Raw genomic sequence first — 24,795 nt, forward strand, 5'->3', positions numbered from 1 at the left:
TACCCAAGAAGGAAAAGCAATAACAAAAGCAGTGAGTTGAGCACTGTGAGAACAGAGGGCTCTTGTCCATATACCCCATCCTATTACTAAGAACTACTTGGTCATTTTAATAAGTAATGGAAGTCTTTAAAAGGCACAAGGATGATGGTAGTTGTCTAGTGTCTATTCCTCCTTTTCCACAGCGCCCTTGACTGAAGCCACAGCCAGCAGCATTGCAGGTCAGAAAAGCACCGCTCTTACTGTATTGCATTGGCCTGCCAAAACATGGAGTGACATATCTCTTCCAGTGTTTTTAAGATTCAAGCTAGGCTGGCTCTCTTTTTGAAGGCAGCCAGCTTGCCTGCTTTATGCTCAAACTTATCTAGATCACTAGCCTCCTTTTTCTTCTGCCACTGACATTTGTTGGTATGCGCTGGAAGTCATCTACCAGTATCAAGGAGATAGGTCCCCTTCACCAAACCTAATTTCCAGAAGATGAGCCATGTTTAGCCCATATAAAATTAGTTTACAATTACGTGTTGTAAATACCATGCTTTGCTACCTGCTGATAAAAAGACCCAGTCCAGAGATTAGGCAGAATCTGCGCTACCTTCCTCTCGCTCTCAGAGCTTCCACTACAGGGAACAGTTTGATGCTGCAGCCACAGAAGCTCTTCCCATCAAGGTCATCGCGGAGGGCTGATGACTGCCCCTCCAAACTGGCCCTGCCAACTTTGCATTTAATTTGACATTAGGGTCAGTTCTGCCACAATGGATCTTCCTTACAAATACATATGTATGTGTATAGAAATGAAAAACATGATGAGCCACATCTTTTGTTTTCAAGATATTGTAGGCAACCCCTAAAAGCAGAATTGTGAGTATAGAAGGCAAAAAGGCTGTCTCAGAGTGAAACATTTCATCATAAAGACATCTTTTCATTTAACAGAACTGCAGATTTTCATGGGATTTAAAAGTCTGAAGCTTGAGGAGGAATAGGAAGAACACCATTCCCTGTTAAATACATGTTTGTGTAATATAAAGGAAAGGAAAAGACACGGAGAGAGAGAAAATACCTATATTAGTAAGTCAAGCCATGGATATAACTGAGATGCCTGGAAAGGGTTAGGTAAATAGAATATTTGTAGTTGTGGGCTCCAACTTTATATCCAACTTAACAGGAAAAAGAGGGAACAGAAGCATGCAGTTAAATTCGTTAAGTGGTATAGACCTAGGATTGGGAATAAATACAAAGGCTTGGCACACTGAGAAAAAAATGAAGGTAGAAACAAATAACTTTTCAGCTTTGTTGCATTTGGGTTGGTTTGAGTTTCGTTTAGGTTTTTTGTTGGTTTTTCATTTTAAATGAACGCTAGAGGGCAATGCAGAAGGAATCTGCATCCTGCCCAAGCTGGGATCGCTTCACAGCCCTGTTCGTGCAGCACACATGGACTCATACTTCTAGGGCTTGGGAACTTCTTTAAAGAAAATTTCAAAACTCTCTCCTGAAAGATATTTTACTGTTTCCAGACGATCATATGATTTTTAATTTTTTTTAAATAGTAAATTGCTTTAATACAGTAATGCTAACAGGCTCAGCATACCTCTGGTTAGGTTAACACATGGCTATGGCATACTGAGGGGTACCTTTGAAAGCTGGGTTAAAACAAAGGTTGTGGTTCTTCAGTTGAACTACATTTCTAAATTAAATAATTATGCTCTTGTTTAAGAGTTACCCTGAACAGTCAGCCTTGGATTTTCTCTTCAATTTCTGTTGAATAACATCATCATTAGAATGTTTCACTTTCAAAAGTTCAGCTTTCAGACAAATCACATACAGGCTTTACTACAAATATGATACTCCATTACTCTATATAGTTTCATCAATACCTGTGGATGAACAGACATCCTATTTGTTTAGGGTTTAATTGTCACCAGTTGATCTTCAAATACTTTCATTTATTGTGTTGCTAAGCTTATTGCATTAGTGGGTACAAGGTTCTCTAACAAAATGTTTACACATTTTTAAAAGCTCTTCAGAATTTTCACTTTTTTAGAATATTTCTCTTACGCTATATTTAAAAAAAAAAAAAAAAAAAAAACAACACAAAAAACACCCAAACAAAAAAACCCACACATCACAAAAACTAAAACCATCATACAACCTGGTTGCTGAAATCTGCTTTAAGAACAAGACTGTGAAAACCCTATTTAACACAAGCTGCTTTGAAACCTTTTCTTTCAAATACTTTGCTTGTAGGCAATTACACTATTATCACAGTGAACACCACCCTTGATTCAGATACATATCTTCCTTGTTATATACATTATCTATCTGGCTTTTACTACTTCAAACTATCACTGTGCTTATCCTCACACAGTACTTCCAGCTTTTCTTTGGAAAAGGCCAATAATATCCTGAAATACTTCCTGGACACATTCAAAAATACTATAAAACTTTATTTCCAGCTGGGACTGCCCCTCTCCATATATGAGGCACAATTCAGACACATGATAGAACGACTCTCCTGGCTACAAAAGCAAAGCTACTTACTGATTTCACCTGCCTAGGAAATACTTCTTGCTATTTTTACCTTCCAAAACTATTTCAGCTGATGTTTCTAATGACAGAAAATTGCTTCTTACCAGGTGGCAAGAAAATGCCAAAAATTGTATGTGACTGGTGTGGAAAGAGCTCTAGCAGGAAAAGACACAGTGTAGCATAGGTAGAAATGAAGGGAAAGAGGATAATTTTTTTCCATTGTCACTTGTACTCATCAGTTCATTCATTCTTTTGAAGGAGCTGTACAAGATTTATGTAATGAACACATATGAAGCACATTAAATGTTCCAAACTAAACTGGTTTGAAAACTGAAGGGGGGGAGAAAAAAAAAGTAATTATGTAAAGAAACCACCCTGTACCAAACAGGCTTAAATTTGTGGCTTCTGGATGACTGAAATAATTGAATCCCACCATGGTTTAGGGTGGACTCGCATCCCCTTTTTTAGATTTTTATATAATAAAAGGACACTCAAATAAAACCTCTCTGTGATGTGTCCTTCAGACTCAATAGAGTATGAGTGGAACCAGCCGTCAGAATTACCCAGACCATTTTTAATAATTTTCAGTTGGAAAACTATTCAAAGTGACACTGCTGTATTTGCTAAGGCTTTCCCCTGTGATAAGTCCACATTGGCATTCTGTTGCAAATATTAATTACTAATTAGAAGGATACTTCCTCCCAACCACATACAATAGTAATTAAGTAAAAGAAATCAGAGGTCCATTTAGGGGAGCAGGGAATAGGGAAAGAGTCCTTTGCATCACTTGCATAGCATTAGTCCCATCTGACCAGGGTACATGTGAAACCTACAAGCACTCTACCCGAGGCTTGTATATTCTGCATTTACATCCTTCACACACAGCTGAGATTTTGCCTGAGGATGGCCATCTCCATCAGGATAAATTTCATCCTCAACACATAGAGCACCTCCTCTTTTAGCGTGTTTTTGCAAACATTATTTATTCTCAGAACCTGCAAGATCAGTATATCCATATGCTTTTATTACGCAAACAAGCCCAGGCACAGCCCCAGAGATAGCCAGCAACAAAAAGCTGGAAACCAGCAGAAGAGGGGAATGCCCTGGCTCTGCTTCTGCCTAAACACACATAGCCCTGGAGAGATCTTCTGAAAAATCTCACTTCCTTCATCACCTTCTACTTTCCCGGATTCTCCCATTCATTCCCCCGATACAAACTCCAAGATAATTACAAATTTCCAGCATACTGGGGAAAAAAAAAAATTAATAAATCAGATTCATAGGGTCTTACATATGTTCAGGATCTTCTCAGAAAGATTCTTATATTCTAGTTTAGAAACCTACTAATAGAAATACGTGATGTGACCTTGGTTCAAAACATCAACCACCCCTTTACTAAGAGGGTCTCCATAAAAATACCATTAGAAGAAATTAGACAAATACTAGGTAGTACAGCAAAACTGTTGGTGTTCCTTTTAGCTTTTGTTTTTCATAATATTTCATTATGAAAGAAAAAAAATTCTATAAGAATGTTCACTACAGATTATTCCATGAATGACATATCCAAATAGAGAAGAGGAAGAGGAACACAGTTTGCAGTGATCAGTTCATTTTGACATTGATATAAGCTTTCACCAAACTAGAAGAAAAGGCCACACACACAACAGTAATACATGTTTATATAACCATTATTACCCCCCAAAAAAATATTATTTCCCCTAAACTGCAGTTTTAAACAAAACTATGAAACAGACTTAATGGTGAACATCATGAAGCACTACATTGCTTTATATTATTCCCTTTCACAATACAATGACACCTTAAAATTATTCAGATAAATCAATCCTTGTTTACATTCACAAATTGCTAATGCCTTATAGAGAATTCTCAGCAACCAAAATCTCTTTCAAGCACATACCTGAAACAAGTCTGTTATGGTAACACTTTACATTATCTTAAATATACTTAGCTATGCATTCAATTTAGATAAGATACGGTGCATATTATGTATCAAAGAAATGCTAAAGAAAATATACCATGTGTAGTTTTTCCCCATCCAGACAGTTCATTGCTATTCTTCAACGCTAAGAGAAACAGGCCAGCTTTGCCAAGGAAAGGACTGCAAAGTTCATGCCTGTTTCAGTTTATCCAGAAAATACTTTCAGCTGTCTGACCCAGCACCTGGTAGTCAGTGGAATGCAACAACCTGCACCTCCATTAGCAAGCTAGAAAATAACTGGAAGACAACATGGAGATTATTGTTACTTCTGTAAAGTATTGAACTATTGCTCATATTCCAAACTTGAAATCTGAGATGTTTAGAAGAGTGACCAAGGAGAATTCATCATATTATTGGTTTGATCAAATACCAAAATATTCCTCACTTTAAATAAGGACCTAACACTCAGCAATTTAATAAACTGGTTTTATATAGCATTAAGATTCAAAACCTGAAGATGAACCCGCTTGGCAAGTGAAAGATCCAACAGCTAGGCATGGTACCCTGGCTCCAGTGTTTGCAATGAATATGGAGCTTCAAAATGGTAAGAAAAACAACTTCTATTTTTTCAGCTTAAAACCCTAAATTGCCTACTTTGGTTATCTCTTCCCGGCTAAGATATTTTGGTGTTTTCAACAAAAAATGTGATTAAGCTAGTTCCCTCCTAGCAGGGTATTTGTTTGCTCTAGGCTCTGAAACTCTGCAGAGCAGCATCTCCCTCTCCTGCCTGAAGTCAGCTAGAGGTGAAGAAAAGCTGCAGGTTCTACCACTACCTCCACAAAGTGGAAGCGAGGTAAACAGACTGAGGAGCAAGCCCATGCCTCAAAAGGGTTACACAGATATACAGGCACTTGTTTGGAAGTTAAAGGGGGATGTCCAGACGCATTTGGTTTCCTCAATCTAACTGATAGATTGATCAAAGTATTTTTAAGACATAACCGTTGCATAAATGTAGTAAGCATTTTCACACCTTCCAGACCTATCACTAAGGCCTACTGAATTCTTTAATTGCATCAGTTACAGGGTTTGGAAAAAGGAAATCCCTGATGCTAAACAAAGACCTTCTGGGTTCTAAGGAATTGAAAAAGGTTTCCCTATGATTCAAAATAAGTTGAAGTTGGAGCCAATTGAAGTTTACAGTAGTTTAATAAAAACACTATTACAGAAACTTTTATAATAACTTTGTGTCCCACTGACAACTGCAAAACTGCAATATGTAACTGAAGCTGATCCACTGCGTCACTTGTAGCTCAAACCCACTTTCTGTACTCCAATCTAACTGTAATGTAATTGTACATAAAGCAATTTACTGCAAAAGAGACAACCTGACCTGGACTGTAAGTGTCCAGCTTATGGAATAGGAGACACTTAGAGTCCTCCAGCTGAGGCACCAGGCATCAGCAACGACTCACATGCAAGCCATCCTGGAACACAGCCCTTTGTATTCACGTTCTGCCACAGTTGCACCCGGAAGAGGCCACCAAGGACCCAGACCCTGTGTGGGCCCTCAGTCCTTTGAGTAATGAGTGAAAACATATGTTTCTGTATGTTTTTTTAATGGAAACCCATTATAAAGTGTCCAGTTCAACATGAATGAAGTATTGAGAGAAGATTCAACCGAAGATTCAACGCAAAAATGGACTCAAGGCCACCAGCTTCGTGACAGAGGATACATAGCAACAGTATTCTGTTGCCATTCAAGGGAATAAACAGCCCAAAAACAGAGTCAGGAAATGCTGAGAAAGAAATGGAAGGAAAAGTCCATACAGGCCTTAGAAAGAAGGCAACACTGGGAAATGACTGCTCCTGTAGCAGCTGGGAACATGGCTCATTGAAGCAAGGGGAAAAACCCCTCAACCAGGAAAGTAGAATTTGGTAAACGAAGAGGAAATAAAACCAGCTTAAGCCCTTATCCACAATTGTACTTCTACTTCCTAGAGCCATCCTTCAGAAGGAAAAGAACTATCCACACCTGAATTTTCTAGAAAAAGCTCAAAACTGTAGGATGAACTTATGTCACGGGATCCAAGAATCTCCCCCAGGTTTCATTTTCTCACAAACTGCAGGATTCCTCTGTTAAAAATCATGGTTAAAAATAAAAAAATAAAAAAAATCATTGTTCTTTCAGCAAGAGTGGCAATTTAGCAGCAAATGGATTGTCACTCAAGTTACAAGTTCTGTCACTTATCTAGAGTGAATTATGTTTAAAATTCAGTACAATAACATACCTTGCTGTTTCATTTAAGACAGACTATGACAATAACATCTACTTAAAATTTTTTAACCATATATCTCTAGGAGATAGAAGCTGTTGACTAATACTACTGAAGCTAGGTCATACCATTAGATTTTTTTTTTTTCAAGGGAAAACGAACATTTGAAATGGCTCATTTCAAAACAATAAGATGCTTAATTTGTCATTACATATGCTTCATTTTGTTCCAGTATGATAAAAGGAAAACAATGATATTACTATGTACCACAGTGATTCCAGTCAAGGTGACAGGAATCAATGTATTTTAATTATCTTGTGTAATTCAGAAAATTGTCGATGGCAAGAAAATGTTAATGCATTTGATTCCAGGGAACACTATTTTAAAGCCTGAAGTTTTAGAACAGAACAAAGAATAGTCATAATGATTTGAAAACTTCTTTATTCTACTGTTCTTGGGCTTTTAATATTTGGACATGCAAACAAGAAGTACCTTCCAGAAGTTCCGGGGTCTTTTTGTAATTTGCTTATTCTTTAATATATTTGCTCAAAGTGAGGTGAAGGTGAGGTGAGGTGAAGAAGGTGAAGGTGAGGTGAAGAAGGTGAAGAAGATGAAGAATCTTTCACAATAATAAAATGGACGTTAAAGCTGAATGAGTAGAAATTGGCAAACAAGGCCAAAACAAATCTATATCACACCGCTAAATTAAATTTTCAGCATAGGATGACCTATTAAGGTTTAAGACCATCACCATACAGTCACATTTAAATCTATAAGAACCATTTCTCATCCACAGAAACAATGTAGTGTAAACCTTATTTACCAAGACAAGAAGAGAGGCAGTTTCCTTGTGGAGTCTTTTCACATTTTATTTCACAAATCTAAGTGGATTTTAATCTTTCAGCTTGTCAGGAACAAACCAGATTTAGATATCAATTTACACTCCAAGTAATAAGTTGATTTTATGAATAAATTAAAAGCTACAAAAAATTTTAAAAAGTCTACCATGAACATTTTATTTACCACTAGCGATGAGTATATTCTCTGCTAGGAGCAAACAGCAGTGAACATTCTCCCCCAGCAACCATAATGTGTATGAGAACTGAATAAAACATGGTTCATTAAAGCAACCCAATCAGTAAATCTAGTTGGTAAAAGATAGCTTTGAAAGAAGTAGGTATCTCCATGAATCTCAAACAAAACGGCATTTCTTATCTTGTCATGACAAAAGTTGGTCTTCACAGGTGTTGAGGTATGATCACCAGAAGTCTCGCTGTAATTATACAGACACAAATGAATCATGTGATGATATAAAGATGAAATGCCAGGACCTCAAATTCCTTAATATTGTCCCCGCTGAAATCAGTGATGCTATTTCAGTAGAGGCAAGTTTTGCCTATAAAGGACCTGAGCCAGCCACATCAGAAACAGTGACAACCCTTCTCCCAGACCACTACTGATACTGCATTTTTACAACAGTGCAGGATGGTTCAGCTCTGACCTCTCAGCATCTACCCCCAACACAAACGCCCCTTGATTTTTTTCACCCCAGTAAAAGACACACTGCTGACCAGATTTTCAACCGTGTGCAACAACAGATGAATCCCCTCTGGAGACAGCCACTAGTGCTGCTGAGCCGAACCTTGGAGTTAAGACAGAGCAAACACTCACTGGCAGAAATTAGGAAGTGTGTTTCCCAATGTAGTGAGCCCAGGCTATTGCCTCAACAGAAGTGGATTGAACTAAACCTCCTATTACTCAAAAAAAATCATAATTTTGGCTACCCTAAACATTCTGACCCCAAGCACTGATTTTCAATCTGCTGCATAAGCAGCTTGCTCCTTGAACAGCATATTCATATTTTACACAAAGCAATAGAACACAATGCTGAAATTATACTACAGTGATCAACTAAGGCAGTGAAGTGGATTAATAACCAGATTATTCTAGAATCACCCAGAGTTCAGGGTGAGCTCTCTCCTGTGTACATTTAAAAATAAACTCTTTTTACACATTCCCATTAGGAGCTTCCATTACTGATTTATGCTATGCATATTCTGAGAGACACAAGAGCAACATTATTTATACAGGTTGTCTGAAGATCTTGGAGGAGGCAGGGAGAGATGGGAATGAAAGTCTCCCCAAACTAAAAAGCATTTCCAGAACAGCATCTGTTAGGAGAGCTTAATGTGACATTTCCTACTATCCAGAAGTTACGAGTGTCCAGCAAGTAACTGTAAAATTAAATTGGGGAGGGAAAAAAAAAAAACACAAACCCACACAAAAAAACACCCCACAAAATATTTTTCACCACAGAAGTTTTGAGCTGGTTTAATTTATTTCTTGTTCATACACTCCTGATTACCTTTTAAAGCTTCAGATGGCCACAAGTATCTTCATAGCTAATTTCATTCTAGTATTTTTAAGGAGAAGAGGAATGAATGCTTCTCTTTTGTTCAAAATCAAAAAACATCTTACATCTCTAGTGACAGCTGAGTTCAATGCTCTTCTGTAATTGAGGTTCCAAAATTTACTGAAAAGTGATGACACAAACATACAAGAAAGCCATTCCATAATGCCTAGGGATTAAATTTATCAGTTTCAAAACATTCACTCTGTAAAAGCATGGCTGGAAGTTGCAGGACAACTGAAGCTCAAATGCAAGAGGCACAGGCTGCTGGTAAAGAGGAACCCTTAAGGATGGAACAGAGAAACCAATTAGGCTTCCTATGCCATTAGAGCTAACTCTGTTCAGTGTGGCCTTAGCAATAAATATTGACACGATACCTTTACCATCCTCTGAAAGCTGTAACCATGCTTAATATCACAGTGCTAAACACAGTATAGTTCTGCTTTAATCTAAATTGTCCATCCTTCAAAATAAATCCCAGCAACACTTCCCAATTTGTTTCCTGTCTTCATCCTCTCCATCAAGATGGATATTTTCAGCATACTTGTGGAAAATCTTCTCCTTTGGCCAATCTGTTCTGAATATAGTTATTGCATACCTTTGTGCTCAAAAGCAATACACTGTTTAGCAGGTTAGGGTTAGGGCTTATTTTTGTGGCATGTCCTAAACATACAACTCTGGAAAATTGAACACACACCACTGGCTGTGGTTTCCCTATAGCAAACTGTGTGACCTTTCTATCCCTGTCCTCCTCCTCTTTCTGTATCCTTACTTCAGAAATTGTGTAAGCACAGGAAAATCCAGAGTTGATGAAGAAGTAACAGGATATGAATGAGTAACTCAGCAGTCAAAGAGCAGAAGGAAGACTTGCCACCACTCAGCTCTGAAGATAAATGAGACAGAAGGCGAGGGAAAGGCTAAATATGGAAAAAGCACAGCTGCCAAGAAAGGAACTATCTAAAGAGAACAGGAAGGCAGCCATGGAAATACCCATTTCAGGATACCTACTTTTAGGATGGACAGGTGGTGTACCTCACTGGAATCCCAGACCCGGTTAAGCTTTCACCTGGCTCAGGAGTTTATAGCCAAACACCATTTGTTTATCAAACTCTTCTTGGAAAGCATTCCTGAGTTAACTAAGTGTTTCTTCGTTGGCCATTCAGAGATCTATCTTCTGCATCAAAACAATAAATTTAAAACCTTCCCCCAATTAACTGTGAAAAGCAGGAGAAATTTCTACTAGTACCAGCAGAAATGGTTGCTCCCTGTTTAAAGATTAGTTCCCTTTCCACTGGCCATATTCTGGCCCAAGCCTGTGTTTAACGCTGACATGTAAGCAGCATTAATGTGCACTAGTCACAAGGGACACACCTCAGCGTGATGCAGCATATCCCAGCAGCCTCAGTGATTCCAAAAGCATGAAGAAAAATCAGACAAAACAGTGAAACAACACTTTCTGCAGGTTTAAAAAGCCCTAGCCACTTCATGTTGAAATGCAATCATTTGCAGTCACGCCCTGCTGCTAGCTACAGCTCGTGTAGCGAAGGCTCAAGGCACGTAAGGGTAGGCTTTACCATTACCTTGCAAGACATCAACTGAGTGCTGTGCCACTGGCCTTCAATGCTCACAGCAGTAGCTCACAAGCATAAACACGTCTAAGAGTTTCCTCCAGCCACCTCCCCTGAGACCAACACCACACTGTACAAGTCAATAAGAATGGATTTGGACTGGGCAGCTGTAGCCTCCTGCCCACATAGAATATCATCTTTAGAAGGTGAATATACAGGTAGATGGTCAGCAGCCACTGCTGGAATCATAGATGAGACTCCAAACTTTGCTCAATCCTAAATCACCTGAGCTGCTCTGTCTTGTTGGCTATTGGGTTCATGCTCTAGAAGACATGGATCTATATGAGCTTAAGCCATAAAACTTGGTGTGTTTCAGAACCACACAGCTGTAGAACCACAGCTATATCACTGAATGCCATAAAAATTATTTGCATAACATAGTAAAAATATTAACATTGTCAAAATTTAAAATCCACCCCAGAATTTAGTTGTAGATATATCTTCTAGTCCTGAGGCAATCTATCATGCCTGACAGGAGTATTTTGCATTGCAGGAAAGTATCCTAATTTACCACTAAAAGTGATTTCAATTACATTTTTTTCTGCTCCCTTCCAAAGCTTCTCACTGCAATTCTGGGAGAATAGAGAAGCAGATCTAGTTTAATTTGCCTTTTCAACAATCTTTACTGAATCCTTCACCAGGAAAATGGATTAACCATGAGTCTGTCATACACTTTCATATGGTAGGAAGACAAACATACTCTCAGAAAATAAAGGGTGGGAATCTAAATATATTCTCTACAATAACAATAAACCTTTCAGATGTCATCTTCTATAGTGCTCAAGGAAATTCACATTATAGCTTAACATACTAAGTTAATATTTAAAATGAGTTAGAAAAACCTGAAGAAGTCAATTTCCTAGATTTAACAATCTGATTCTTGAGTGTAAACACACTAAAATCATCCATTTCAAAATGGGAGGGGGAAATTAGATGGGTATCAGGAAAGCAAAAATTGCCACATAAAAGGTAATAATCAAATTCATCTTTTTAAGTACAGCCTCAGGCAAAAGACTTACAATGTAACATAAGCTAGTTCCACTGACACTGGAATTTTATTCCAGAGTTTAGTTTAACCACAGTATTTCCAATCCCCAAAATATATAAATCTGATTAAAGTGGCATACAGTAAAAAAAAAAAAGCTGTTTAAAAATAAAAGCTTATTGTAAAACTTGCTTTTCTTAGTAATGTCCATAATATTCACTCACAAGAGCACATGTTGATTACCAGTCTCTCCTTTAAAAAAGGCTTCATTTAGATACCTGTTTACTTGTTAATCCTGTGTTTGGAATACACTATGAAAATTATAACCACATTGAAATTCTGGAACCAACATGTATTTGAACACTGGAATATTTAAATAATGCAAAACAACTGAGTTCTGATGGTATTACTGATCCTAGCAAAGAACACACCCATCAGCATCTAGCATAAACAAAACCATCCTGATTCTAACCATTATCCTTATTCTAAATAAATTATCAAACCAAAGCCACTCTACACCCAGAAACAAATTGCTAGAACACAAAATTACTAAAAATAAAAAAGCATTACAGCAGACTGTCTATACAGGGAGTTACCTTTTTTCCTTTCTTTTTCCTGTGAGCTGGTTTAGTATTCTTCTCCTTTGCTTCCTCACTCATTTTTCAGCAGGTAAATACACAGGGGAAAGGGAATAAAAGAGATCACTGCTTGTATTCCAACATGCAATGCCACGGCAAATATTCACAGCACTGAAGCCAAAGTCCATCTGCTGACGTTTCTCAGACAAGTAACAGAATAAGTGCTGTTTAAAGGCAGTCTCTGCTCCTCCTGCACAGCCTTGAATTGCTCAAATCCTTGCTCCGGTTTCCTCCATGAGAAATCATGTATTCTCACATCAGTCCAATTCTTCTAAGGAAAAGAAAAACCGTTTTCCTCTCTCATTTTTAACTAGTCTTTAGTCCTGAGATAAGATCTTGTCAATGCTTTCTAGCTTGGTCATCCACGGCGCTTCCAGTCTCTTAAATGGGGTTGATGAGCCACACAGAAATTAGCTGCAGACAGCTGACAAGCCTGAGAAGCGTTCACCAACGGATGATTTGCCGTTTCTTGCAAACAGAGAAAGCGAGCCTGAATTGCTCTGACTGCTGGTCGCGTACAATACCGACATGTGTTGAATGCATCAGGGCATACCAGAAAAGGAAGCCTCCAAGAGTGATAAAAGATCAGGTTACTGGATCTAAAAGCCACTCCCAGGCAGATTCGAACAATAAAAGGCACAACACACTGCTGAAGAAATTGCTAGATGAGATGTTTACGTTATATCCCTATCCAAAGGACCTGCAAATTGCCACTCTGAGTAATATGGTTTATAACATTAATTATTCATCTCATAAAAGGAGCAACAGTATTTCAGCAAAACACATATTTACAACTATCCCTGCCTGTGAGAGCTTGCTCCTCCCTTGTACGCCGGTTCCTATGACAGGATTTGTACAGTCTCCCACAGAAGTGTTACGTGCCTCATGTATGTGCACAGCTAGCAGGCTACAGATCATGTTTCCACATGCTATGACCTACTCCACAGAATGCTTTGGCTACTTCCCTACAAGTCTCACAGAAAAAAAATCAGGAGAGGTCAGAGACTTCATTGCAATAATTCTCTCCTCTCTGTGCCCATTAGAACACATTACACGCAACCCACACATTACCAGCAGCCATGACAGCAGTCATGCAAGACGTGTCTAAATTAAGTCATTACCACATTTAAGGCTGTGTATCTCTGTTTAGGTACACCTACAGATTGCTATATTGACCTTGCCCCTTAGGAGCATTACTCCCTCCCCACCAGGCTAGCTGGGGGAGGGTAGGTGAGAGAGTGGAACAGGTATCAGACATCATGCAATAGCCCCACTACTGCACTTATACCACAGACCTCAGAAAGCAAAACACTAATTTGCCCATTTCTGAGGACACCAGTCACATCAGAGGTGCCAAGTGACAATGAGGTGGTTTCTTTTGTTGTGGGGTTTTGTTTGTGTGGTTTAGTATTATTAGTAGTAGTAGTAGTAGTAGTATTAATCAGTCAACATCAAATTAATACATGGTTTGTTGGGGGGGGGGAGGGAAGGGGGGAGGAGGAGGGTTGAGGTCCATATCAGGATCCTCCTGCCTCCCATCTTTTCACATCTTCCCACCCTTCACCTTCATTTCAGCAGCATTTCACTCATGACAACCAGCACGCACACATATCACAGGCTAAGAAAAGAAGATGTAATGTACTGATTCATAATGCTATTTGCCTCAAAGCTTTTTGCTTGTATTATTCCCTACAAATGAATTTCAGCGAGCAACCACAACAGCATCATCACATGGAAGCTCTTTTTCTATATGTTGGCAACAAGTCCTTCCCCTTGCTGTCTTCATGCACTGGCAACAAACGAGCACCATCTGAACCTGCAGCTCCAAGCTAGGGAGATAATTCTCTACATCAGCCTGGTAAGGCTGATATTTTGAGGAACTGTACCTCATAAGGTGCAGAGTTGACACTATCAAGAAACTACTGATAATATGTACCCTGAATCTTCACTTAAGTCATTAGCATACAATAAAATTTATACTTCTAAAGCAATACTTTTTTTTTTTTTTTACAAAACACACTGTTGATAACGCACAAACCCAGGCAGTTAATTTTTACAGGCAGTTTATAATGGCTGTCTCAGAAAGCAAAAGAAGCCCAGCCTTTCCCAATTTCACATTTTTAATAGATATTATGTTATAAACTAAAGTGCTCTCTGCTGGTTAACAGTGGGTAAAACAATTCTTGAACACTCAAAATACCATCCTATCCTAACACACATGCAAAGCAAACCTCCTTCCTTCAAGACTATTTTTTACTATATGCGCATGCCCCTGGACAACACATTGTTTTCTTAAATAAATCTGAATAAGTAGAGTTCAAACACAATTCAGGTGTATCTCTAAAAATAAGTTAAAGCTTGGATACCTTAAACTGGTTAGCTAAAACAAAGCCTCTGCAATTTGTGCCATGCTTAGCTAATTGTGTGAATATAAAGTCATTTTGTATTGCTTTTTAAATTAAAAAGTAATAAAGAACAGCCGTGCTTCTTAAGGAATAAAAGTAAAAAAGATGCCTCTTGCCAGGGCAACCTGTTAGCTGTTAGGAAGCTGATACACTCAAACCATTCACTGAGCTTAGGCATACAGATAGATGACCATCACAGGTTCCCACTGAACTTCAGCTATTTAGAGGTACTGAACTTTGACTATTTAGAGGTACTCATAGTACCTCTGAGTCGTGTCCACAAGATGGGAACTGTTTATTTGGTTTTAGGACTCATGTCCTGTTCCTAACTCACAGAGCACTTAGTTATTTCTGAGCCATCAATACCTTCCATGGCTACCTGTTTCAGAACCTCTTTAATTTTTCCCGTTTTCTCTCTCATTTTCACAAAAATGAGTAATCTCCCAAGCACTGGTATATTTAGAACATGAAGGAAACATCCAGATTAGCAATAGAAGAATTCTGTAGTCACAAGATGCTCTGAGAGGTAGGAAAAGCTCTCACACTCCTCTCCCCCCGAATTGCTCAGCTAACCATAGCAACCCTGCTGAAAAGAAACGTAGTGAGTCTATCTTCCACCGTTCGAAGTAATCATTCATATGTCAAAATTTAGACCCTTTTATGAGTTTTTCTTCATGTCCTCCTTACCTCAAAAGGTTCTTTTACTCCAAGTGAAGCCACTATGACAGCAGAAGCTAAGTATTAGATTTAAGAGTACTTAACAGAAACACAAGAGATTTTTCGGAAAGGCTATTAGAAAAAAAAATAATTAATTCTTCAAATCATGCCTTTCAATTTTATTCCTCTGCAGAGCCCACAAATAATCTTTGATAGTAAAACTTCTATCAAGTGACTGCTGACATCAGTCCATCTCTAAATTATACTACAGAAATTATTCAGATTAACCTTCTTCCATCCCCAGGCTTTCAGCATACTCAGTGCAACCCTGCATATTTAAATGCCTAAGGTAACTGAAGTGGAAGGAGAAAAGTCAAACAGGACTGCCTGAAAAAATTAAGATTTTTAAACATCTAAGAAAAGTCTCTTATGCATATTAAAGTGCTGCTACGAGCACAAAACCTGAATTAAAAAAAATTATAAAAAAAAACCCCCAAACAGCCAAAACAAATAAGCACAAAAAACCCCAACAATAGATATCAAGGCAGATTTAAAAACTTTTAGAAGCAAGCTCCAAGCTGGGGGGGGGGGGGGGAAGTGGACAGAATTAAGACAGAGCAATACCAAAATTACTGCAGAGCTGAATTACCTTAAATATGCTAAGGAAGCATTCGCATTTGGAATCCATGCTTAAACATACTACAACATTGCTATGAGCAACGCAGGAGTTCAATAAATTACACATTACAGTTACTATCTACTATCTAGGGAGTCCTTACAGAAACATTTTCTTTCTTGTAATGCTCACAACAGTTATTTCTTTATGGAAGTGTACATGTGTATTTTGGGTATGTTTTGATAAGCTACAGCAAAGGAACAACACACAGAAGTGTAACACTTTCCAATTGCACAGCTCTTTGAAAACTCAAATTAATACCACTGTACTTTAAAATCTTTAGATTATTGATGAGAATATGCACACTACTCCTTGCAACTTACTGCTTAATTACGGTAGTGTCTAGAAGTGAACTTTCACAACCTCGTTGATACATATCAGTTCTAGGACAGTTCTATTTTTAAAACAAAATAACTCGCATAAGAGGACAAGAGGATAGGCCAAGTTCTGTCTATCAGTACAGTTCTATTTATAAATTAGAGTGACTTGCATGCAAGAAGCAAGGGGTATGCAACTTGTTATTGGTAACCTGTTTTGTAACTGTGCAGTGGGTTTTAAAAAGAACAGCTCTGACAGCTATTTTACTTAAAAAACATCCAAATCCAAATATCCAAACAACTTCAAAGACTAACTAAAGGACTAAGAGTGTGGAGAAAGCAGGGCAGACAAAAAGCCAGCTTGCTCTTTATATGTCTAGAAATTCACAAGCTAATTTAACAAAAGCTTGTTGCTTTTCAATGTTTACTACAAGACCACTTTGCAGACGGACCCCTTAGTACTTCCTTTTGCACTTTAAGCAGTATTCTATGCTATGATAAGCAAAAATTCAAGGTTAAATCAAGTATTACCTAGACAGGAATGGAATTTGTGCTGAGAGAATGGAAAGCAAATTAACTCCTCTTTCCCTAATAAAATTAAAACCAAAAGTCATCCCCCTTTTATGTACAAGGTATATTTTCCTTTCAAATATGAAAGCAACCATTCTGTGGAGACATTAAAAGCTAGGGGGAAAAAAGTTTTGAGGTCAGTCTTGATTCCCTTTCAAACTCCATAATTTGAACAAAAAAATGTCAGTTTAAGAATTCAAATACTACCATTACTGACTTCATCAACCTATAATAGGCTTCTAGCGCAGCCTATTTACCATCCTGCTCTTGTTTGCAAAGGTGCATTTGTGCAGAGGTGCATTATCCCATGCCAACATAAAAACAACCCAAAACCCACTTATCTTTAGAATAAGAAGAGAATGATGATTATCACTTAGTAATCACACCTAGTTACTGGCATGGTTCATTACTGACTCAACTACCAACCTGAAGATTTTTTTGGCCTAAAACGTGCTATAGGCTAGTATAGTCCTACTTGATCTCCCTCCTCCTTTGATATGGAGGCATATCATCAATGCAGACCTGGAACGACAGTCTAGGGTAGAAGCAGAAGTCAACTAAAGCCATAAGAAGGGAAAGCCTTCTGATGAAACCCTCAATAGAGAGAGCTGCAAACTTTCCTGTGCTGTCAGAAAAGAACTTACTACAACTCCTTCAGTAGGACAAATATCTACATTGAAAAAAAGACTTATTACAATCTTAGGCTAACTGAGAATTAAACAGAAGCAAAGACAAGGCAACCCAGGTTTTAACTTAGGTTAACAAGTTAAAATTAATTATTGAAGTCCAGGGCTGAACATGAGATACAAACACAAATCAAAATCAACCTGTGTTGTCCTCACAATTACTTTAACATACGTTAGCTAACCGAATTTAGGAACTTCAAGGACAAACATATGCCCTGAGGATGGAACTGAAGGGAGTCTGGGGGTGAAGCTCAGAGTGGCTGAGAGGGTAGTCTGAGGGAGGGAGAAGGCCAAAAGATTAAACTCCTTCCTTCACTCCCTTAACAGGGTAAATTAGCTTGCCTTCAAATACCCCTCAGCAACTGAAGTTTGTAAGAATTCCAGTTCATTAACAAAGGATACAAAACCAAAAATAAGGTAAGGAACAAAGTCATACCACAAAAGTCCCACAAAATATGTTCGTACGAAGTTAACACTCTGCAAATGGTGTTTCAAAATAGTTACACACAGAGAACATGCTTTGTATCTAAGCTCTGTAAATTCCTATTTACCTGCTGAGATAGAATCTGGTTTTGAATTCACTCTTTTTATATTTTGCAAGACTTCCCCACCTGCCCCCTCCCTGTTATTTTATAGAGGTTAAGTATAAACCTAGAAAAACAGACTGTTTTACTAAACTGAGATGGCAGGTTTTATACTAAGCACACATACTGCTGTCAGTAAAACTTTGCAGAGGAAGGATGGGAGCAAGGGCAGCCCATTTTGGACAAATTCCCACAGGACCACAGTGTGGGTCAAAGAAACCCCACCCTACAAAGCAATAGTTTAGACTGTGTATTTCAAGGTCCCTTTACATCAGAAACCAGGGCAGGATTTGGAATTTTACCTGCCAGCACAAGGTGCTTCCTAACATGCAGTGTCTTCCCATGTTTACACTCAGAATACAAGAGGACACAAACCAGCCAAGGGGCTGCCTCTCCTAAGGCTGGTTTTCACCAGGCTGTGTAGCAGCACCATGGCCAGGGACAGGTGTGTGTCACCTTTCTTCAGCACTTCCTTTACATTGAGCCATCAGGCCAGGTGTTGTGTCATTACAGGGGTTCACCAGTTTGGTTATCAGTCAACAGTGCCCCAGAACAGCACATCTCTGCAGCTGGTGCACATTACATCTGGCCTAACATCAACCCCGTTAGGACAGGTATGTGGAACAATAGAAGGTAAGAGACAGATGAAGCAGATCTATACATATGTGAAAATGCAGCCTCTTTATTGTTTTGACAATCACAGAAAAAAGGACAGTAGCTTCACAAGCCAAGAAAATGGTATAAGCGTTCATGACAGATTATTCACAACCTTACAAATTCACTGAAGTAGTAAGTGCTGAACAACCCAAATTTAGCTTTGATTCTAAGACCTCAGGCTGCAAGTTTTTTTAAGCCAGACACTCATCTGAGTTTTACTGCTGATATCACAGCAGCAGCAGTAAGAAAAGCTGTTCTTTTAAACACTGGGGGAAAAAGTTATGTTGGAACAACTCCCATGTTAGAGCTTTGGGACCATATTTGGAATGTAACAATACAGTAAGAGTATCTATCAACTTTTCTCCCTAATTGGGGAGAAAAACGTGCTTCATGGCATTTTGGTTAGGTGACAATTTCTTCATCTCTCACCTTTTATTTTGAACCATGATATTATATGTACCCACTGTAAACACCGATTTAAAACTGCAAGAAAAGTATTAAGTTGTAGACCTAACTGAAAACTGCATAACATGCAAAATTAAAGTTACCACGGAGGAATATAAAACCAAAAATTATTTCTAGTCTCATGACTATTATGCCCAACAGTGCCTTAAGTGTGTACAGGAACTGACATTTGAGTCTCTGCCCAAATGCCTTCTAAAGAAGAAAACCCCCAAATTTGATGAGATCTAAAATATTCTGTAACAGTTACTCTAAGATTGTCCACACAAATCTGCTTCTATTTGTATAGAGAGCTATACTGCAATATATTCCTGAGGTTAATCAGTTTATATAAGATATCAAATTACAACTTTTCCCCTCCAGAGGGGAAATTTTCCAGTTCTTTTGCAATTCTGACAAAAATATCACCCAGAAAAAAATATCCAGGGGCAGGGGCCAGGAAAGGGAGGAGGTTTTCCCGCTCCTCTCTCTCATACAATATCTTTCTCCTGCTGCTCCATGTTTTACGATGGAGAAAACATTGAAAAATAAAGCTGTTTTCACGGTAAATAAATGATTGGTTTGTTTGGGGGGGTTGGGGTTGTTGGGTTGTTTTAAATCTCCAACAACAAAAGCAGCGATTTCTTTGCCCAGCTATACCACATGCAAAAATAGGTGAAATGACAGTCATAATTATTTCTGAGCACCAAATGACAAGCGATATCATAAAACCATATTTACATTCAAGGCTGCATGCTGGCCATGATTAGATTTCTCTCATTAGAAGATATATGGCTGAGAACAAATTCACAGGTAAAGGAGAGAAAAGAGAGCCTAGATCTGAGAGACAGCGTAAGAGGGTCAAACAGGAAAATGCATTGAATCTGATCGCTGGGTAATATAAAAACAGATACATGGTTATGTTTATTTTCTCTCTGCCACTGTGCCCATAACTTGAAGTGTCCCAGAGACCTTCAGCATTTAATAGCAACAAATTTTTTTTTGCTTTGGTGTAATTTTTTTTTTTTTTTTTTTTTTAATCTCATGTAAGCAGTAGAAGCAGTTTGGAGTTTCATCTCTTCCGAAAGTGACAATATATACTGTATCTACTAAAAAGATTTTTTCTTTACAAAAATCAGCAATTTGACAGAAACATGCTGCCCTAGGTCAGTGCCCATCAATTAAAAACGCTCACTTCTACTTGCAATTATGAAAGCAATTTACATACATCTCCAAAGGAACAGCTTTAGTCTATGAAAGTCTGTCAAATATTTGCTTCAACAGAACTGAATCAAAATTAAGAGTTTCTTTCTGCAATTTGTTGATCTATAACACCATAATAATGTAGAGCTTTATACTTAGAATACATTTAAAGATTTAAAACAAAGACCACCTGTACATTTGGGGTTTCCTATGTCTAAAGAACTTCCAAGAATCTTTTTAAACCTAGAACTACAAAGATTGTCTGTCAAAAACAAACAAATAAAAAAACACCCCACAGAATGAGCACCAACTAAAGCCACCTTTCTTTAAAGGTCAAGCTAAGAAAAAAAAGCCCACAAAAAGATCAGTGAAGTACTGGGATGGCACACATGACTGTATTCTTGTCCAGTTTCTGTAATCAGAAATCTAATCTGTTATGTGGAATGTGGATTTTCAATTTTAGCCAACAATCAATGTAAGTTTCTAGGTTGTTAGTAAATTAGAATAGCTTTAAAAGAAAGGGAGATTTTCAACTTCTCATAAAATGAGCAGAAGCAGCTTCATAATTAAGTAATTAATTCATGAAGTCTTATAATTGATGCTATGGCAACTTCAAATGGCACTTGGCATTAAATATAAAACACAACCGAATATAGCAGAAGGTATTAAAAGTATCAAACTTCAGCTTCTTGCAAGTTGCAGGCTCCAAAACTGCTCTCTTCTATTCAATGTATTTCAGGATAATATTTTTTTTAATCAGTGAGAGAAAAAAACACCAAATTAAAGAAAACTTCTCCAAGTCAACTAAATTCTAGAAATCCACATAATAATATAATTCTCTATATAATTCTATAATCATTATATATAGAAGTTGCACACAATATAGAATATTTTCCTTCAATATAATATAGATTTTTCTCATACTTTATATTCAAGACCCTGAAACCCTGAGTAGCTTCATGTTACTATTATACCAGATTGAAACAAACCATTTTGGAGAGAGTCTCTTTCATTCTCACCACCCAACTGTATTTCATTAGTTGGCAAGAAATTAATTTTTCCCAGCTCATGACTGTTTTACCTATGATGGTAAGTGGCAAGTTGTCTCCAGATCTTTATCTTGTTCCACAAACTTTCTCACCTTAGATTCATCTCCTATCCTATTGAGGAGGAGGAATGAGAGAGTGGCTGGGTGGGCTGGGCTACTAGCAAAGAAAGGTGAAGCCACCACACCAGAGAACACCAATCTACAAAAATCACTGCTGTCTGGAACCATTGCACAGGCCTCATGATAAAAAAAAAAAAAAAACAGTTACCCAAGCTGCAACAGTGTGCTTTTTAGAGTTGCACAATACGAAGAAAAACTGACATGCATTTAATCCTTATGATAAAAATTTCAGATTTTGTAAATTAGGAAATCCTGAGGAAACAAACCAAAAAAAGACCCTTAATATTTGGAAGGATCCAAAAACTGAAAGGAAAACAGTCAGTAAAAGATGATTATCACTAAAATGTTCTCTTTATCCCAAGTATATTTTCCTATTCCTCTTCTCAGCTGAAAGATGAGTGGGAGAAAGAAGACATCATTTAAGTAGCTAAAACGTAAGAGGTGCTCTTTGTCATTATGACATATAAAGCTTACACATGCAAAGTGATGCTTAATGTGCACTTAAGGCCTAGAGTTCCACATCTGCAACTTTTACAGCAATACTGCAGAAATGCTTAGCGTAAGTGAACATAAACAGCAGAATAGGAAAACAACTTTGTCTTCCTGAAGCCATGAACCAGCTTGCATAGAACACAAATGAACAAATTGTAATGATTCACATCTTGCAAATGTTATGGCTATGACATGAGTTATACAACTGAAAGGGACAGTGACTATGATAGTTTTGCCAGGCTACTGGAAGGAAGCTTACCTGTGCTGTGCTTTTAAAGTACAATCTGCCCTCTTCCGGAAATGCTTACATTCAAGTACTCCAAAAACTTGCTGAGTACAGCTGAAAAGCTATTCAGGAACAGAAACGATACAGCATGAGTCTGCAGAAAAAAGTCCCTGGGGAATATCTCCTCTCACATTATCCACACACAAGAAATAAACCCTGTTGCTGCTGAACAGCTATTTTTGTTTGGGCTATTTTTCATTTCAGATTAATCTATAAGGTTACAAACATGAAAAATATAGTAATTCTAATATAGAGAAAGAATTTAAAAACATAACTGAGCACCACAGGATTCAAAGAACCTTGCAAATTATGCCAGAAAATTGAAAATAAATAAATAAATAAATAAATAGAAAGCACAATCCCTGAATCTAAAAGCCCAGTAGTTATAATTCAGATCTCTCCAAGAGAGTAGGATGAGGAGGATACAGTTTATTTTAAAAGTACCCTTCATGATATTGTATTATTTAAGTGGCACTGATCAAAACTGACATTAAGTAATATCGATGCATTACTGGTTTACACATCCAGAGACCTCACTGCCAGGATTCCAGACGCTGCAGACTCTGAAAAGAATCCAGCATTCCTTTTAGAAAATACCTGAAAGGGTACAGTACCGTAGCCAAAATCTGAGGCAGGAAAAGGTCATACAACCAGTTCTTACAATCCCATTGCCAACTCACTTCCCTATTAAGGGATAAACACCTCCAGTTTCAAAATATTTTCAGGGTTAAAGAAAACTTGAATATCTCTACTGCAAATGCTAGGTAACAACACACTTAGTAGATAAAGAAAAACTAGCACCAAGGCACAAAGAGATATTAAAAGAAACCCCTTCTGGTCAGGAGTTTCCACATAAAAACACTGTTTGCTTTCTCAAACACCAATCCACAGTTACAGTCTTACACAATGGAACATATTCTTTTCCCTAGCACTTGAAAGTGTATTTTACTTTACTGTATAAAATGTTTAACCAAATACTTTTCAGTGCTCACCAATTATCCAAGGGATAAGCACATGAAGCTCTCTTGGAAATTTTCTGCAGTGCCAGTCCTAGGTCAAACAGAAGCACTCTTTCAGTGAGAACTCTGCTGCATTGGCACCATTGAGTATATTCTTTTAGCCTATATATTGTTTCATCACACATTTGTTTGATTACACACCATTTGCGGCATTGTTAGCCTCCTATGAGGTGGCTCTTGATGCTTATAAGCACTAGTCAAACACACTTCAGCCCTTTTTTTGTTGCTGTTTTCATTAGGAGTTTTTATTTGTTTATCCAGACATCATTCTTAAGCTTGGTACTTACATCCTCTCTTTGAGGCTCTCATTAGCAGTTCCAATCATTGTACTGGTCTAAGAGTAGCTGCTGGAAGAACAGGCACTTTTCCAAAGTACAGAAAAAAGAAAACAAAACTGAACATGAGGACAATATGCATCATCTAAGCCCTTCAATGGGCTAGTGGACGTCAAGGTCTGCTAAAGTAGTAGCACAACAAACACCAGCTCCCAGATAAGAAAAGGAAACTGACTGGAAAGGTAAGCAAGAAGCTGAAAGGCTTTTTCTTTCTCCCTATCTAAGGATCCTTTGCTTTCTTTGCCTCCAAGGGTTTTACACTATCTTGCTTCTGTATGAAGAGCTGCTAACAAACATCATTGCCTGCACCTCCTTAGTCATACCAAATAGGATCCAAACATGGAATATTCCAAAAGATCTGCTCCTCTGGCCTCCAAACAGCATTTTCCCATCACATTTAGTGTCATTTTCCACTGTAGGTAAGTCACAAGGGTGTCTAGAGCATATGTGAGCATAATTTTCAGCTTTCTATTCAAAACTATTAAAAAGCTGTAATTCACAGTGCAAGTGACCCATATGATGGCATAAATGAAAACACTGGTACTAGTTTCAACACCACTAATGTAGACTGAGTTTGCAAAACCAACACAGTTGCACTGCTAACCTTTAATGCTGCCCCATCTTTCCTTGTTAAATCAAATGGGTGTGTTCACTTTCCACTACTATTATAAATGGCCTCCTTCTCTAATGATGTTTAGCTTTGCAAGTTAAAAAACCACAGTTGGTCAACATTCAGATTCAGGATTAGTTTCCTCAAAATAAACACGACTTTTCTAAAACTTCAAATCCAGGAAATTAGCATGAAGTTTTTCCAGCTCAAAAGTAGGTGAATTATTATAGCCATGAAAGCATCTTAGAGCAAAAAAAAAAAAAAAAAAAAAAAAAAGCTCTTTCCATCCATCAACT

General features: G+C 37.8%; 1 protein-coding gene across 2 annotated transcripts in view; it reads right to left on the minus strand.

Moving 5' to 3' along the window:
* The window catches only part of ANK3 (ankyrin 3), a 373,667-nt gene that overhangs the window by 295,888 nt on the left and 52,984 nt on the right, over positions 1 to 24,795 (minus strand). The window contains exon 1 of one of the 2 annotated variants that reach the window (XM_032919983.1): positions 12,352 to 13,193. The exons of the other annotated variant lie outside the window; for it this stretch is intronic. Within the exon in view, the coding sequence (XP_032775874.1) occupies positions 12,352 to 12,414 (63 nt within the window). The 5' untranslated portion in view covers positions 12,415 to 13,193. Of the gene's footprint in view, positions 1 to 12,351; positions 13,194 to 24,795 lie in introns of those variants that run through there. 2 annotated transcript variants of the gene reach the window in all.

This window comes from Strigops habroptila, chromosome 5, assembly GCF_004027225.2.
Source record: "Strigops habroptila isolate Jane chromosome 5, bStrHab1.2.pri, whole genome shotgun sequence".
NCBI classification, from domain to species: domain Eukaryota; kingdom Metazoa; phylum Chordata; class Aves; order Psittaciformes; family Psittacidae; genus Strigops; species Strigops habroptila.